This window comes from Astatotilapia calliptera, chromosome 12, assembly GCF_900246225.1.
Source record: "Astatotilapia calliptera chromosome 12, fAstCal1.2, whole genome shotgun sequence".
Classification (NCBI taxonomy): Eukaryota; Metazoa; Chordata; class Actinopteri; order Cichliformes; family Cichlidae; genus Astatotilapia; species Astatotilapia calliptera.
The window spans coordinates 14,895,158-14,912,023 of record NC_039313.1 but is presented as its reverse complement, the minus strand read 5'-3'; the positions used below and the strand labels follow the sequence as shown (position 1 = coordinate 14,912,023).

Genomic DNA, 16,866 nt, shown 5'->3' with positions numbered 1-16,866 from the left:
AACATAACAAGTGTTCTGTTTGTCGCTCTTATTTTTGATATTTGCTTATTATAGCATTAAATGTTTCAACAAAAAAAAGCTTGTCCATTGAAAGAACCTGCTGATCTTCTGGGATTTTCCCACACAGCCACCTCTGGGGTTTACAGAGAATGGCACAATAAAGAGAAACTATCCAGTGAGCAGTTTCTCTGGGGAAAAATGCTTTGTTGATGTCAGAGATCAGCAACAGTAACTCAAATAACCAACCAATGTATGCAGATAAGCATCTCAGGATGCACAACACATCAAACCTTGATGCAGATGGACTATAGCAGCAGAAGACCATACTGGGTGTCACCTCAGAACATAAACTGAAGCCACAGTCTGCACTGTAGGACCACACAAGTCTTGATTTCTGCTAATATTCGTATGACAGGGTCAGAATTTGACATAGACGGAAGCACGAATCCATCCTGCCTTGTATCAATGGTTCAAGCATTTAATGGTATGCGGGATATTGTATTGGACACCTTACTACCCGTTCAGTATCATTTAAAAATGACAGCCTACCTGAGTATTGTTGCTGTCTATGTCTATCCCTTTATGACCACAGTGATGTCACATACTTCAAATCATCTCAGACTGGTTCCTTGAACATTACAGTGAGTTCATTTTATTCAAATAGCCTCCAACAGCCTCTGTCCCAGCACTAGCAAGGTGATGATATTTATATCTAGTTTTGTGTCTGCCCATTACTTTCTTTGTTCATGCTGATTGAATAAAAACCCCTATGAACCAGTATTAAAACAGAAATGCATGTACATCATAGCAACACACTTAATGTGTTGGCTTCACTATTTCTTTGCTGTTTGCTAGAAGCAACAGCGACCACCTCTAGAGAAAGGTAGCACATCCCTTACACAGAAATCTGTCTTTTGAAGACCCCTGGTTAGCTCCTGGGCATTTAATTCCTCCATTAGATGCTAGTAGACAACAAATTAGGGAATGAGGCATCCATGCAATCTCCAACAGTGGTCATTGCAGTTTATGATTACTGCCTTAACACTTCAGCTGCAGAGTTTCACAAGTTTTTAAGGGGTAAGATTTTATTTTACCAGCATTGATAGAACAATTTGTTTTCTGCAAATTGGATCTTTTGTTCTCTTTTAAATGTTTGAATGCTTTTATTGTCTTTTAATTTATTTATTTTTTAATTTTGTGTTTTTATGTAATTTATTGTGGTCAACTTTCATGGATTTTCATGTAATTTTATACTTGGCTTTATACTTTCAATGTAAACCACTTTGGTCAACTCTATTTTTTTTTAAATTCGTATATAAAAATAAAAATTGACCTTGAATCTTCTAGTTTGCTGTGGGCTGACACAACCTCATTTTACCTCCCTCACTCTCTTTTTTAATTTCTAGTGTCACTGTTGAGGGTATAAAAATGGAACAATCTGTCAAAGCTACATATTTTTAATATATATATATATTTTTTAGAAGTGATTTCTGTTTTATACAAAATTAACTGAAGCTGCATAGACTGTTAGTTTGTATATGGTTACCATCACTGAGTTTATTCCTATTCTTGATAAAATGACTTTTGAAGATGCATTATCGGTGCTGGTTCAATCCAAGACGACACCACAGGCAAGCTTGGATACATTTTCTGGATTTCGATTTGAGCACTTATCTCAAGCTGTGTTCTTGATAAAATACCTTCCAGTAACACATTAAATGTGAGAGGAAATCCCATAATGATTTCAGGAAGACATTTGTTGACATATTGATAAAATGGGGGGGGGGGAGAAAAACTCCCCGAGGTTTGGTCAAAATTTATTGGACTGTACAATGTTTAAATAATTTATCTAAAACACATGCCTCGGCAAGCATTAGGGGCATCCCATACAAAATTAAAGAGACAAATATTTGTTTTCTTTTTTTGTTTGTGTAGCTGCGTCAAAGCCATTTTGTTTTGGATTTAAAAAATAAAAGACTCATGAACTGCTTTTATTACTTTTGGCTTGATATTCATATGTACTGTATCTCTTAAATGTTTCAGAAAAGCAGCTTTTTCGTTTGGATTTTAATTCCAAATTTACTCAAAGCATTACTCATTCCAAAAAAGAGTTCCCTGTTGTGACGGTATTTAACAGACCAAAAAAATGTTTCTTTGAGCACAACATGGAGCCTAACAGATCATTTTTACTATTGTTTTGGGAGAAGGTTGAAACATATACCGCTAGTTTCTGTGTCCAGCTGTGATTACATTACAGAAAAAGGAATGGCATTTTAGTAGCAAAGAGGTTGTGTACAAACTGAAAGGAGAACTAGCAGGCTATCCAGAATGAATCAATACATGTTAATTATTGTAGTATGCTTGATAAGTTCACTGATCTTTCAACAGACGTTGTACTCAGGCATGCAGCTGGATTACTCGTATTAATAGAAATGCAATATCCTATACATGATATAGGGAAACGGTGCCCATAATGTTGACAGAAATGTTCTTTATTTATGTGGTGATACAGAGTGTGCATGCAGTATTTTGCATGCGGGGTGTAGTGTATGCATTCTGTTTAATAAAGAACCACAGCAGGATGGACCTCTTCAGCACCAATCATGGTGACTCTTCCATTTCTTTTATGCCAGAGAAAAGGGAGCTTTTATATTTGAGGTGAAAGATGGCAGGAGAGAAAAAGCTCCCAGCTGGAAAACATTTGCACTATTACCACAGATTTCTTCATTTATAAACACTGTACAGCTCTAAGCTGATGTTGAGCCATAGAGGGTCTGGACAACTTTTCATTTCTGCATGTTTTTTTTTGAAAGACAGCGCTGGAGTTAAGCTGGGAGACTAAAGTGAGAGTATGATCCAATGTGCAGTGGCGTCCTGGAGTGCTCAGACCTCATTTAAAGTGTTCAGGAGTCCAGTGGATGCATAGTTGGAATTTTGCTTGATTTAAAAAGTTGAAAAAAAAAGTTTTGATCAGTAGTATGGTGTTAAAACATTGAATAAAACAGGCAGCTATTAGTAACTGACCCGTAATGTATTATCACATTACTGAATATGTAAGGTTAACCAGCTTTATGTTTCTTTTCTTTTTTCTTTTAGCTCATACTGTTCACACACTGAGGACACGTAATGACTGAAATTTAAATAAGACACGAAAATATTAGCTAGACAACACCCCACTTCAGCTCATCCCATATAACAACCAGAACAGAACAAGGCAATCTGTTCTTCAGTACAAGTCACAGTGGGCGGCTCTAATGCTTTTTACTGGCAGAAAGTGATGCTTCTGGTCATGTAGGACGGCAGCATACATTCAGACATTAACACCTTAGCTCCGTCTGCGTCATGCGATGACTAAATCATTGTTAATTTACGATATTTGAATGAAGGACTACATTTGTTGCAGCGCTTGAATATCACACTACATCATGCACTACTTGGTGATTTCTTGGCTTTCCCAGAGTACTGAATTTGAAAATGGCCATGCAGTCACAGTGCCAGGATACTACGGTGCTTTCCATATTCAATAGGGCTGGCAGTGGAAAAATGCTAACTGCAGGAGGTTAGCAAAACAAATGACTCCCATAATGTGGTATAATATGAAAGGAGGTAAAATGAGGTTGTGTCAGTATTGTTGTGTGTATAAATCAAAATGTGTATTTTTCTGCATATTATATAGTAGTTATTCCAACTGAGCCAGAGCAGAGATTTTAGATAAAGAGCGTATTGTATCTCTATAGGTTTCATGTTTGCAGAGGGCTGCTTTAATGTAATAATGGGCTTTTGATGGGATAGCGTTATTCACCAGACCCAGTGACTACAATGGAGCTATGACAGAGAGCAGCAGAGGAGGCTTTGTGATGCTTCCGTGTAGGAGTGCTGATTTAAAAAACAGACAACATGTCTGTTTAGCATATACTTAGATCAGTTTCAGTGTGGAACACTTATTTGAGGACAGCGGGTTTTTCCGTGCAGGTGAGATGTATCAGCCTTAAAGTAAATTTATGGTGATTTTATATTTACCATTTGTAATTTAATAGATGTTAAATTGTATGAGTGCACAGTGGATCACGGCCCCTTACAAAACAACCATTAGAAAATCCTTGGGAATTTGTATAAGAAAGTAGCTTCCCCTAACAAATTTAATGGTGAAAAAAATATTTACTGATGGCACCAACATTTCAACTCAACCTTGAGCAGCACTGGTAACAGGACTCCTGTGTCCTGTTATACTGCCCAGTGTCTTAAATTTATTTCACAGCTTCCAGCCATTCACCAAAGAATTTTCAGTATACACTTACAATCCATGCACTAATAATCAGTGCTCACATTATATCTATCTATCAGTTTGTCTGTCTGTATATAGCTATATGTATATATTTATATGTATAGATAGAGATAGATATATAATATAGGAGAGCTTAAATACAAAAAAAAGAACCAGAATTTTATGCATTTTTTTAATGCAGTTTCGAGAGGAAAATAAAATACAGAGATCGAGTCTATTGAAGGTTACAGGGGACCACTTCTAGTTATAGGTGGTTCAACTGCCACTGGGGTCATTCATGCTGAAAAAGATTCTCACTCATGGAAGTGTAAGCCGCTTAGCATAAAAGCATCCACCAAATATCACATGTTAATGGCCTATATTACCATATTTTAGCTCCACTGAGCAAGCACAGCTCCCAATGCTGTTTGAATGCCATTTTAAATTCCCACCCTTAGTAGATGGCTGCTGGCTTATTTATTTGCAAAAGCTTCTTATTGCCAAATATTTCGTCACGTGGTATAATAGAAGCTGATCAGTTCACCAAAAGAACTAAAGCAGAATATCAGTAGTCAGACTTTTCTCCAACAGTGTATGCCTGCACTAAATAGATTCCTGACTGTACCTGATGGACAGCTGCAATGATGCACACCAGCCACACAACCTTCATGTTATATAAGCCCACTGGCACAGCCAGCTGCTGATATTTTCCAGAGACTGTATGTATTTCCACTAGTAACTATTTGCAAAATGTATGCACTCATGGTGTTGTTCATCACTTTAAATGGATGAAATGTTGCACTGACTTCAAAAGCAAATGCAGCGAATAGTTCCAAAAAAATGTAACCCCCCCAAACTTCTCATTTTTATTACTAAATGTAATATTGAGCATGTTAAAAACACTTGGATAAAACCACACATTAAACAAAAGTGTCCAAACATACAAAGAAGCTCAGTCAAAAAGACAAACTTATGTTCATTCCTGCATACACACTCCCATAACACACAGCAGAAAAACAAGAAGGCAAAAGTTTAAGATTAAGATGAAGGAAATGCTAGGTTGTTAAAAATGAGTTTTCAGCAGTTGTTTACTGCAGATTCAGCCAGCCTGATGAGGAAGGCTATTCCTGAGTTTAGGAGGTGCAACCTCAAAAATGTGTTTTAAAGGAATGGGTAAAAGATCCTAATCAGAAGGGTTTCAACAGGTCTGCAGCATGTGGGGTTTTATATGTAATTAACCACTTCCTAAGCTGGATGCAGAGTAAACACAAGCATATGTCTTTTACTAAATCTGTCTATGCCTGTAGGTAATGTGTTATTTTACATGAAGTTACGGTTGTGAACACTGAGTACATTCTGTATTAAGAGGAGGGCGTAACCAGACATGTTAGAAGTTTAACATATTATCTCAGACATAGACAGAAAATGCATGTCCATATTCATACTTAGCGTATTTACATCTTGATTATTACGTCTTGATGCATTCTCAATCATCCAGGTAAGTAATTCTCCAAAAGTTGATTCTGTTCATGTGGACGTAGAATTTCTCCCACTGAAAACACTACATCCAGATGAACAGAATCAACTTTTGGAGATCTTGATTGTTAATTTGTTCAGTTACAGTATATACTGTTGTACCTTTACAAGTTTATTGGTGACCCTCTGATACTAAATAATGTTTAAATTCTTTACATTGATGCTAGAAAGATTTTGTCTGAAGTTTCATTTTCCAGCATGAGAGCCTTTATACTGTTCGAAGATGGCTATTATTCCACATGTGAAACTGGAGAGGCTTTGTTTGGGCTTTCAGCACCATCATATTGGAGAGCTCCAGAGCTGAGCTGGAGTCCAGCTGAACATTTCAGCACCATTGTATAAGGACAGCTCCCCAAAAATGCGTATGTTACCGTCTGGCAAACCTGCAACTGCTACATTTATTAAGAATGAAATAAAATGCTCTGTTCTACAAATAGGGTATTACATAAAAAAGGCAGTTAAAAATTAAACACCTTTATTACATCTGGCTAATACATTTAAAAATACACCCAAGTGTGTTAGCACACTTGCTTCCTCTGAACACAGAGTAGTTATTTCACACACCTTTTAGTAAAGCCAACACATGTTACAGTGAATGAATGCATAAAAAAGCAATTTTCCTTCCTACACTGAGTCCCTCGTAATGTATGTTCTTAGATATAAAAAATTGTGTGTCAACAATGTTTAAAGCAATGTATGCTTCCAACTAAAATCTTCACCTTTACGTTGTTGTAAGGGAAATGTCTTCATTCCTCATTCACTTGACATTCACAGTCATTAGATTTTCAAGGAAACAGAAAACTAACAGAATGAAGGAGAGGGTTAAATTAAAAAAAAAAAAAGGTGTGGTCCTGTGTAAGGCCTGAGAAGCTCCTCTCAGCACCTTTCTTAGCTCAATAGCAAGGCCCCAGGCTAGGATTTAACTCTTTCGCTCAGTCTTTCTTATGTTCTCAGTCTTTCAAATCTCTGCCTGCCAGTGCCCACCGCATCTCACTCCACACCCCACCCTACCCATTACCAGTTCTCCCCACCATACCCTTTTTCTTAATCTCCTGGGTCAAGTGGAATAGAGGAGATAAAGGGATTTCAGTTTATGGCTCTCTTCAGAATTCTTCATTTAAGCCCTGACATGTGATAGAGAGGTAAGTGTGGTAGGGAATCAAGATTTTGAATGCAGTTAGAATGCAAATAGAGACACGATGCGCACACGCACACAAAGAGCACATGCAGGTGCCTTGATCACGTTTCTTATCTTTGCACAACACACACCTTTTCCAAAAACTCCTCTCCGCTCTTTTCACCTTACCCTTTGTTCTTTTTCCTCCCCTCTCGCTCTGTTTGTCTGCAAGTCCTGCTTGTTTCTGTTAGTCCGACCACTCTTAGATAAGAAAAAAAACTTTAATTAACATCAATTATTCACGAAGTTTAGCTCTGGGTGGTGGTTGTGTGCATGCGTGATCTTAATGCCACAGTTAGATTTACGGTGCCTGGGAATAAGGATCTCTGTGGGAGCTTTGTGGCATGTTGCTTGGGTATGTTTGGGATTAGACTGGGTCCTGTGATGCCAGAAAAAACATTCCTCTTTGCCACATTAGGTAGCCATTAGCATGCAAAAACCATAGGTAGGTGGACAACTGAAGCACCTCTAACATATTGCTAGATAAACACCAACTATAAATAAAGAAGCACTTACTATCATTAGCAGAACTGTGGTAATTCATTGAATTCATTACATCCACAGGAAGGGTTTTGATAGATAGCTTCACATTGTTGATGTTGGTGATATTGTACTCTCTGTGTGTGGCTTCATTTTCAACCTTGCCTGCAGAAAATGATTTTTCAGCAAGATGCACTTAATACCACATACAAAATACAGTGTAATTGGTTTCCAACTACCACACAGCTGCTTGGTATTGTTTGCATGGTGACAGAAAAGGAAAAGGGAAAGCAATAAAAATTGTTGACCCAAACAGAAGATAATGTTTTGCCGTTTAAATATCGTTTGACACAGTTCAACTTAGTTCTTAAATCATAGACACCCCGCTCCAAAAAAACCCAAACAAACCAAAAAACAAAAAGCAAAAAACAGTTTTGGTTTTGTTTATGAAAAACACAACTCAACTGATCTTTGTTCTTTGTCTTCTGTTTGAGAATAAATCATCTCTGTGGGTTGCAGGCCATTTGAAAGTCTCTAACGGTGCTCGGGCTTAATAATTGCTGTCTGGTCTTTTGTTTGAAAGCACGTACATGCTGACACACAAACATAACACACACAAACAGATGCACTCAGAGGATGCACCCTCTTGATAGCAGGTTTTGCTTCTGTCACAATAATGTTGGCTTTTACTGGCCTGCCACTTAATGGCTTCAGTGGCATGCTTAATGGCTTCAAGCATGGTTAGCTTATACAATGTGCAAAACAGCTGACATTAACTCACACACACACGTCCATGTCCACATGAATATACAAATGAACAACTTCATCTACTCTTACCCCCCAAGACAGACAATGTCCTTGAGAGCAGTTGACTGTTGTAGATATGCATAACAATAAGCCACCCAGCTAAAACCTGAATTAATCTACTCTGTGAGGTTTGAGCACATTTTTTCTGTTTTCCGAATGTGCCTTTTTTGTGTTTTTTCTCTCTGTAGTACCCAGATAATAACTCTACTACACTTACAATCCCATAAACCTCCAAGGTAATTCTACTAAGTTGCACAAATAAAGAGCAACAGTCATTTCAGAATAATGGATGAGATTTTGATGTATTTACTCTTGCAAACAGATTTAGTCATTGTTGTCCTTAATTTATTTTTAATTCACTTGCTATCAAACAGATACCAGGAGAGATGGGTGTGTAAATTAAAACAGAAAATACTTTGTGACCCAGATTACAGAGTTAAATATATTCAATTCAATTCATTTTTACTGATATAGAACCAAATCAAAACAACTGCAACCTCAAGGTCCTTTATAGTGTAGGGCAAAGACATCATGATAATAGAGATAAAATGAAACAACCCCCTATGAGTGACTGACAACAGAGGAAAGGAAAAACTCCCTTTTTTGAAGCAAGAAACGTCCAACAGAACCAGGCTCAGGGATTGGTGGCTATCTCCTGAGGGATGATGAAGGGAAAAAAGAAAGCAAAAAAAGACAGGACCAAAAAAACCCACAAATCATGGGAGTCATTGAAGAAAGCTAATATGGAGCAAATATTGGTATCCTGTCAGTACTCTCACTGCAGCATTTTGGATGAACTAAAGGCTTTTCCAGGAGCTTTTAAAACAACCTGATAATAATGGATTAAAGTAGTTGACTATATAAGTAATAAATGCATGAACTAGTCTTTCAGCATCACTCTGAGACAGGATGTTTCAAATTTTACAGATATTGAGCAAATGCAAAAAAGCAGTCCTACATATTTGTAGTATGCGCATAAAAGGACATATCCTGATCAAAAGTTACTCCAAGATTCTTCCCAGTGTTTCTGATAGACAAGGTAATGTCATCCAGAGAAAGTATTTGGTTAGACACCCTGTTTCTAAGATTGTCAGGGATGAGTACAATAACCTCAGCTTTATCTGAACTAAGAAGCTGGAAACTGGAGATCATCCAGACCTTTATGTTTTTAAGACATTCTTGTAGTTTCACAAATGAATGTGTATCATCTGGCTTCATTGATAAATAAAGTTGGGTATCATCAGCATAGCGTTGAAAAAGTATGTTATGATACATAGTAAGTTGTAGTAAATATAATGTAAATAAATCAAAGAGTTGTGTATGTATATGTTCCAATAAATTAGAAAAAACAAGCAATACTTTACTAACATTTTACAATATTTGACATTTACTTAACTGCAGTACCTAAGCACAAGTGCCCTTGCTTTTAACATGAGTTTACTAAAAAACTCAAAACCCATTTTTATAGTCAAAAAGTTTTTCCTTTGCTATTATTGCTTATGGGGTAAAGAGCGGTGGTGACATTCATTGCTTAAGTAAAAAGTGTATTTGTTTTCTAGTGTGACACACAAATTTCATCCCAGAGAATCAAAAGCTTTCAGAGGCGGCTGTTGTCTCAGAGATATGAAGAAGATTTCCTTTTTAATGGATTGTTTTAGGGTTAAATCCTCTGTTTGGTGAGGCCTTGCTATTTGGGGAGGACTGAAAAATGGTTCTTCTCAGTTGAGCTTTTAGCAGTATGATGGCCTCTGCCAGCTGATGGTGCTGGGTTCCTGCTCAATAATGGGCATCAAGGACAGGGTAGCTGCAGACACCTGCTTCTCCAGAGAGATGACCAGGGCGGGGTGTTATAAGCTGTGTGAGTTTAGTACTGTAGTGTTGAGTCACTATGTTTGTTGTAACTTGTGTTCTCCTAAAAATCAGCTATGATAAGTTTATCCATATTTTATACTAATTATCTGTGTCTACTGCATCTGTCTGGAAGCACCAAATGTAGCATTATGAGAGATTGTGATCCTCTTTGAAGAGACCGTGGTTCATGTCCTGTTTGGGAGATGTATTTAGCTTTTTGCTTTTCTTGGTTTTCACTTGGTCTTTGTCTGGTTTTCATTTACTTGTTTATATTTGCTTTTAATTGCTGGTTTGGTTTAGTCCTTTAGAAAGAGGTCACATTTTTGGGTGAAATTATAACTGTCTGTCGGTCGGTCGCATATGTTTCATGACTTTTTGCTGACAGTTAACTTTTTGGTTAGTTAACAAGCTTCTCAGTGACTTTCTTCATTGTTATGTGAACAGGTTCCATGACAGTGTTGACACCAGCAGATAACATCTGACTACAGTTCCATTTAATCTATTTCAGAATTTTGTGTATTGAATTCTGTTAGGCTAATTTGTTGTTGAAAAATGAGACTAATAAGGAAGCTAGTGTAATAAAAGTTCCTGAGCAAATGGAATTAAATAGTCATGTATATACAACACAATCCATTTGAAAGCCACCATTTTTTAAACCATTTTCAGCTGTTTTTATGGATGATATTAGGCATGAAAAGTTTTTAATTTCACTATTTTGTATCCTGAAGTAATATGGATATATATCTAAATCTATATCCATATCTATCTATCTATATTATAGATATAGATATATAGATATAGTATAGGTAGTTTTACAACTCCCAGATACCACATTTGTACATTCATTCATTGCAAAGTGACAGGATACTATCATTATCCACACCGTCCTCAGCTTCTGGGGCACCAGTAATAGAGGAATTACAGTTAGGGATCAATCTTCTGCCAAATTCAGGATAGATATCTAGGTCTGACGGTTCACTGTCCATCTGGTGCAAGATTTTACTCTTTTAAAGCAGTGATTATCAAAAATACATAAACTGGTGAGCAGGGATGCAATCATCTGAGTGGTGGTCAAGGTCTCACTTTGTCTGTTTACTCAACGGCTGTCAAGTATTTTCCAACATGTTAGACATTTAAGCTCTAGCTGAAGGTCTCGCTTTACTGGAGAGTTCACTACAAAAATAAAAATCCATTTTACTAATTATTTCATGACACAGAAATAAATCACTAGAAATTTGAGACAGCTCTTTTTTAAAAATGGTTTTCATGAATTAATTATATCATATTATACAACCTGCTAAATGTTTTTTTTAGCAAGCCATAAAACTTGCCAAAGAGTGCTTTAAAGTTTGTGGCTATGCACTGTTTTAAAATTCAGGAATTGGGGTGCAAATGCCTCAGCGTGCCAGAACAGAAGAAATGCTTGTAATTTTGTGTGAGCTGCCTGAATAAAAGGCGTATCCATAATAATAAATAGGCTCTTACCTGTTATGTGTTGGAATGGAACCAGCACACTAGAAAGACACAAATTTTTTGGTTATCATAAGCAATAAAATGACAAAAATGAAAATTAAAAATATAAGGAAACTTTAAAAAATCACTTTGCTTGACAGTAGAAACAGAAGTGAAACATAAAATGAATGAATGCTTTCAAAGATCTCTCTTTTCTCTCTGTTCATTTATTTAATATCAGTGATATCCTCATGGACACACCATACCGCCTCTTTACCAGCCACTTTTTATAAGTATTTTATTTTTAATGCAAAACGCTGGACTTTGCATGATTGAAGTCTTTCATTTCGTTTCCATCTATTCATTTTCTTCCACTTGTCCAATTTAGGGTGGCAGCTGGGCTGGAACCTATCCCAGCTGTCACCAGGTGTGAGACAGGTCACTTTGGAAGAGAAGTAGTAGTAAAATACAAAGTGAGTGGTTATATAAACATTTAATAATAAATCAATGGGATGAAACAAGGACATGAGAGAGCAACTTTGACAGTCTTAGTTTTGTTGTCAGTTTAATCCCTCATTCCTTGAATGCGTATAAAATAGTCAGTCCAGTAGTAGCCTGTGGCTCCCAGGCCTTATAATCTCTAATCCACGGTCTGGGGCAGATTAAGAGCAACACAGGGGACTTCATCTTTCCAGGGAGGCAGGGAAGGGCGACAGAGGAGGACAGAGTAGAGAGTAGTAAATCGTGGTGGGAATAACTGTGGGGAAACTAAGCTAACTACAAGACACAGAGAGAAATGAAACCAGTTCGGACATAGAAATGTATGAAAGACAGCTCCAAGGATGCGGTGTGACTGAGTGAACTGATCAGAAAAAAAGACAGGATCGCGTTAAAACAAAACATCACAGCAGGGTAAAGTTAATGGAAATGTTTTTTATGTAAAAAGTGTCCAGTTGATGAGACGGATAACCTCATACAGCACAGAAACTGGCATCCCCATCACCACCTCCTGTTGTACAAGGGGGTTAGCTATCAACGGCTGAGTGAAGTGCCCGTGGCAGAGCAGATTACCCCTCTCCTCATCTGTCTGTCTCTTCGTTAGACTCCCCTCTGCATCCCCCGCCCTCCCTGATATTCACATTTCATCTGTCTTTCACCAAGGTAATTCCAGACAGTAGATGCGCGCCCCGGCTGGCAACTGCTGCTGCTCACAGTTGCTGCCGCTTCTTTCTCTTTATCTCTCTCCTGGGTCTCCTCCTCTCTTTCTTTCTCTCTCTCTCACTCTCTCTCTTCACTCCAACCCCACCCCTCTCTCTTCCCCCCCACCCCTCACGGACGCAGCATACCTCCTCTTTACCAGCCACCGCGCGTGCTGCTGGGGCCGACGCTAACACCCGCATACGGAGTGCGGACCGCGGGAGTGTCGCTGCGCGCACCCTCGGTTAATTTTTCTCCTGATAGCCCAGCCTACGTTTCCCCCCTCCTGGCGAAGAAAATAATAGTGGCTTTTGGAGCTCTCTATACTATACGTGTTAGAGCCCCCTCCTCTTTCTCTCATCTCTTCAGGAAGCTACAGATAATTCCGGAATATGGTACCTCTCCGTGTTAATGCCATGTGACAAGGCTTTTCATCATTTCTTGTATTGACTGTCAAAAGTCGCTGCTGGGTTTTGTCAAGGTGCTCTGCCTGTTGTGGTGGTTAAACGGTGGCTAGGTGAAGGAACAATAAAAAGACAGCCTTTGGGATAAATGGAAGTTTTGGCCGTTGGCTTGCTCCGTTGAGGCTGCTGCTGCTGCTGGTGGTGGTTTGGTGATTGGTGCAGGGGGAAACTGCGTCGCCAGGTCTGAGAGGCTGGGGATCTCGAGTCATTATAACAGAACCTGCTTTTCAAGATAACAAGGTTTCCTCTCACGTTATCAAATGATTACAGATTTATTCCTTTAAATGAGCTGCCACAACCTCCAGCCCGTCAGCTCGTTTTAACGCGTCGGCGTTTGGATGCGGTTTGTTTTCTCCACGGCTCAACGTCTCTACTCGTCCAGAACATGATTTAATGTTGGGAGGAATTTCAACAGGGCACCAGTCTATGACTACCCAGGAATCTCTTCCTCTTTTCATCTACAGGCAAGCATTACACTCTCAAGAGAACACATAAAGACAGAGATCACCGGGAATTTCCTTCACCACCTTACGGATGGACTAAAAGAGGAAGCTTCTGTTTTCGGGATTTTAACTCAGTTTGCTCTCGCGCAGAGAGCTGTAGTTTTTCTCGGTTTCTGGGGGAAAATATTTCTGGACATAATGAAAGTTATATCGGCTGTGTTGCTCGTTGCCGTTTTTTGGAGCCAGGAGTGGAAGTCGACACTCTCGGATTCAATCATTCACATCGGTAAGTTACTGCGCTTTTCCTCCTCTAAATCGCAGCCAGAACGAGACTCTCTGTGAGTCTCTCAGGAAACAGACGGGATGTTTCAGCCTTGCTATGCGCGGTGCTTCTTAAATCACAGCGTCGCTGGCGATATCTTTGGCGCACTGTGGCATAAAGTGGAGTTCTTTGTTAATGAACTCAGTGCATTCAGGATGTAGACAATATATTTCAAATGGATTTCAGTGCGAATATTTGTGAATTTTAGCCTTTTGTTCCACAGCTAAAATGATGACCTGGAGATATGCTATGCGTCATACAAATGAAGTTTGCGTTAGTGCTGAGGGCATTACTGAAAATCAGTTGCATTTATAAACCCATTTTCTGTTTAGTCTACCCATAGTGGGTTTGTTATATATGTATATATGTATATATATATATATATATGTATATATGTATATATATATATATATATATATATATATATATATATATATATATATATATATATATAGTTGGGGCATATATTAACACATACATTAAAGGCGGACAATTTTCAGAAAAGAGTCTACCCTTAGAGTGCAGCGTTTGTCTTGCTTTGAGCACAGCGTGCGCGGAAAACAGGTGGTTTTGGATGGCGTGATGTTGCCCTGCGTGTCAGAGAGATTATCCTGGCTGGTAGGAAATTTTCCACTTATAGATTTTCCTGGAGCACGGGGCACTGTCACCTTTCTTTCGCGAGCTACTGCAGTGTCAAGAGGAAAAGAAAAGGTTTTGTCTGCCCTTATGTCTTTTCTGCCCTCCACCACCACCCGTGTAGCATGGCACTGTTGCGTTGAGAGTGATTTCCAAATCAAGGAGCATACACTTTGAGTCGATGTAGCAGCACCTCCGGCTCCTATAGGTTGGGGAGAGAGTGGGAGGGGGAGAGAAAGAGAGAGAGCGCGAGAGAGGGAGGGGGAGAGTTGACAGTGGAGAGCGTGCCTTGCAGGATGAGATGAGGACGCGAGGTGGTGGTGGGCACACATATTCGATGCACAACTCGGTGGCCTCGAAAATGCGATAGACCAGAGCGAGAGAGAGCATACACATGCAAAAAGATAAGCATCTGTCCACTTTTTATTTAACTCGAAGTGCATGGTCAAGATCACATCCAGATCCATTGACACACACACACACACACACACACACACACACACACACACACACACACACACACACACACACACACACACACACACACACACACACTTAAAACCATCTATCTTACAGTATTATGCTGCCAAGGAGGGAAGACCCTGATCCATTTAAACCCTAGTGATTTACAGCGCTGATCCCAGGCCAGGTTTGTGGCTAACTGAGTGCAGTTTCCAAAATCACTGGTTGAGTTCGAGGTCCTTTCTGGGCCATGGACCAAGCAGATGCTCCACATTAGAACTACAACAGCAGTATGGCAAAACGAATGGGATTTGTCTTGTCGACAGCAAATGCATATTCTAGTAATTTGCAGAGAATGGAACCTGCCAATACTGAGTATAGTTTGCTCAGTAGATCAAAAACCTCCCTTTTGTTTCTGATTTAAATTTAGTTTTACATAAATTTGAGTGCTGTAAAGTCAGTAAAGTGCACAGAAGCTTAGTTGGGGTTGTGTGCTGTGGTTCCTGCCCTGTGCAGGTGGCAGCGGTTAGGCAGCTCATCCCCATGAGTGATGGTTTGATCACAGCAGCAGGTTCATGTTCTGCAAGTGTCTCACAGCAAGAGTTCAAATTTTTACCTGCTTGCTGACTGTAAGTTTCTTCAGATAAGAGTGCTAGCAACGTGCTTAAATCAGAGACATTTTCAGGCTCACCATAAACAAGACAGATCAAATTTGGGTAACTACACTTGTCAGCCACTGGAACTGTAGCTGGCAAGAACCTGCTGTTCTCTGTTCTTCATATATTTCAGACATGGTGTCAAATTTTCATTGTCTTCTTGGAATAAACTCTAGCCAATCATTTTTAAACCCAGTGTTTTACAACTGGCATGCGAAACCCAGTCATTTGCTTACGTATTACCCTTTAAATCTTTCTGAGAATGGGATTTGGTTAGTTGTTAAAATCTGCATTTTTTGCAGATGAAGTTTCTGCAAAACTGCAAAAATTCAACAAATCCAAACTGTAAACTAAACAGATAAATAGATGTAGATAGACCGGCCCCCGACTGGGAATTTCGACATATATATATATATATATATATTTATATTTATATATATCTATATATATATATATATATATTTATATAGATATATATATATATATATCTATATATATATATATATATATATATATATATATATATATATAGATAGATAGATAGATAGATAGATAGATATAGATATATGTTTGTATAAGATGGTGTAAACAAAGAATGCTTTCAAAAATGGATGTGTTAATCATTTATTTTCATCAATCAACAAAATGCAGCGAATGAACAAAAGAAAAATCTAAATCAAATCAATATTTGGTGTGACCACCCTTTGACTTCAAAACAGCATCATTTCTTCTAGGTACACTTGCACATAGTTTTTTGAAGAAACCCGGCGGGTAGGTTGTTCCTAGTATCTTGGGGAAATAACCACAGGTCTTCTGAGGCTGTATGCTTCCTCACATCCTTCTGTCTTTTCATGTAATCCCAGACACACTTGATGATGTTGAGATCAGGGCTCTGTGGGGGCCATACCATCACTACCAGTACTTCTTGTCCTTCTTTACGCTGAAGATAGCTCTTAATGACTTTGGCTGTATGTCTGGGGTCATTGCAGAATACATTTGGGACCAATAAACAATCATTTATATTTCTCAAAGCGTTCTTTGTTTACAGCATTTTTTCACAGTTGCTTACAACTTTTGCACAGCAACTTTTGCACAGCAGGGAACAAAGTTAGGGGAATA

General features: G+C 38.6%; 1 protein-coding gene across 4 annotated transcripts in view; it reads left to right on the top strand.

The window, feature by feature from the left end:
- The first annotated feature begins 12,857 nt into the window (after positions 1-12,857).
- grid2 (glutamate receptor, ionotropic, delta 2) overlaps positions 12,858-16,866 on the top strand; it is a 557,059-nt gene continuing 553,050 nt past the window's right edge. For all 4 annotated transcript variants that reach the window (XR_003274126.1, XM_026188535.1, XM_026188537.1 and 1 more), the window contains exon 1: positions 12,858-13,957. Coding sequence is in view for 3 of the 4 variants with exons in the window: in XM_026188535.1 (XP_026044320.1) it covers positions 13,870-13,957 (88 nt within the window). In the remaining variant the exon portion in view is untranslated. The remainder of the gene's footprint in view (positions 13,958-16,866) is intronic.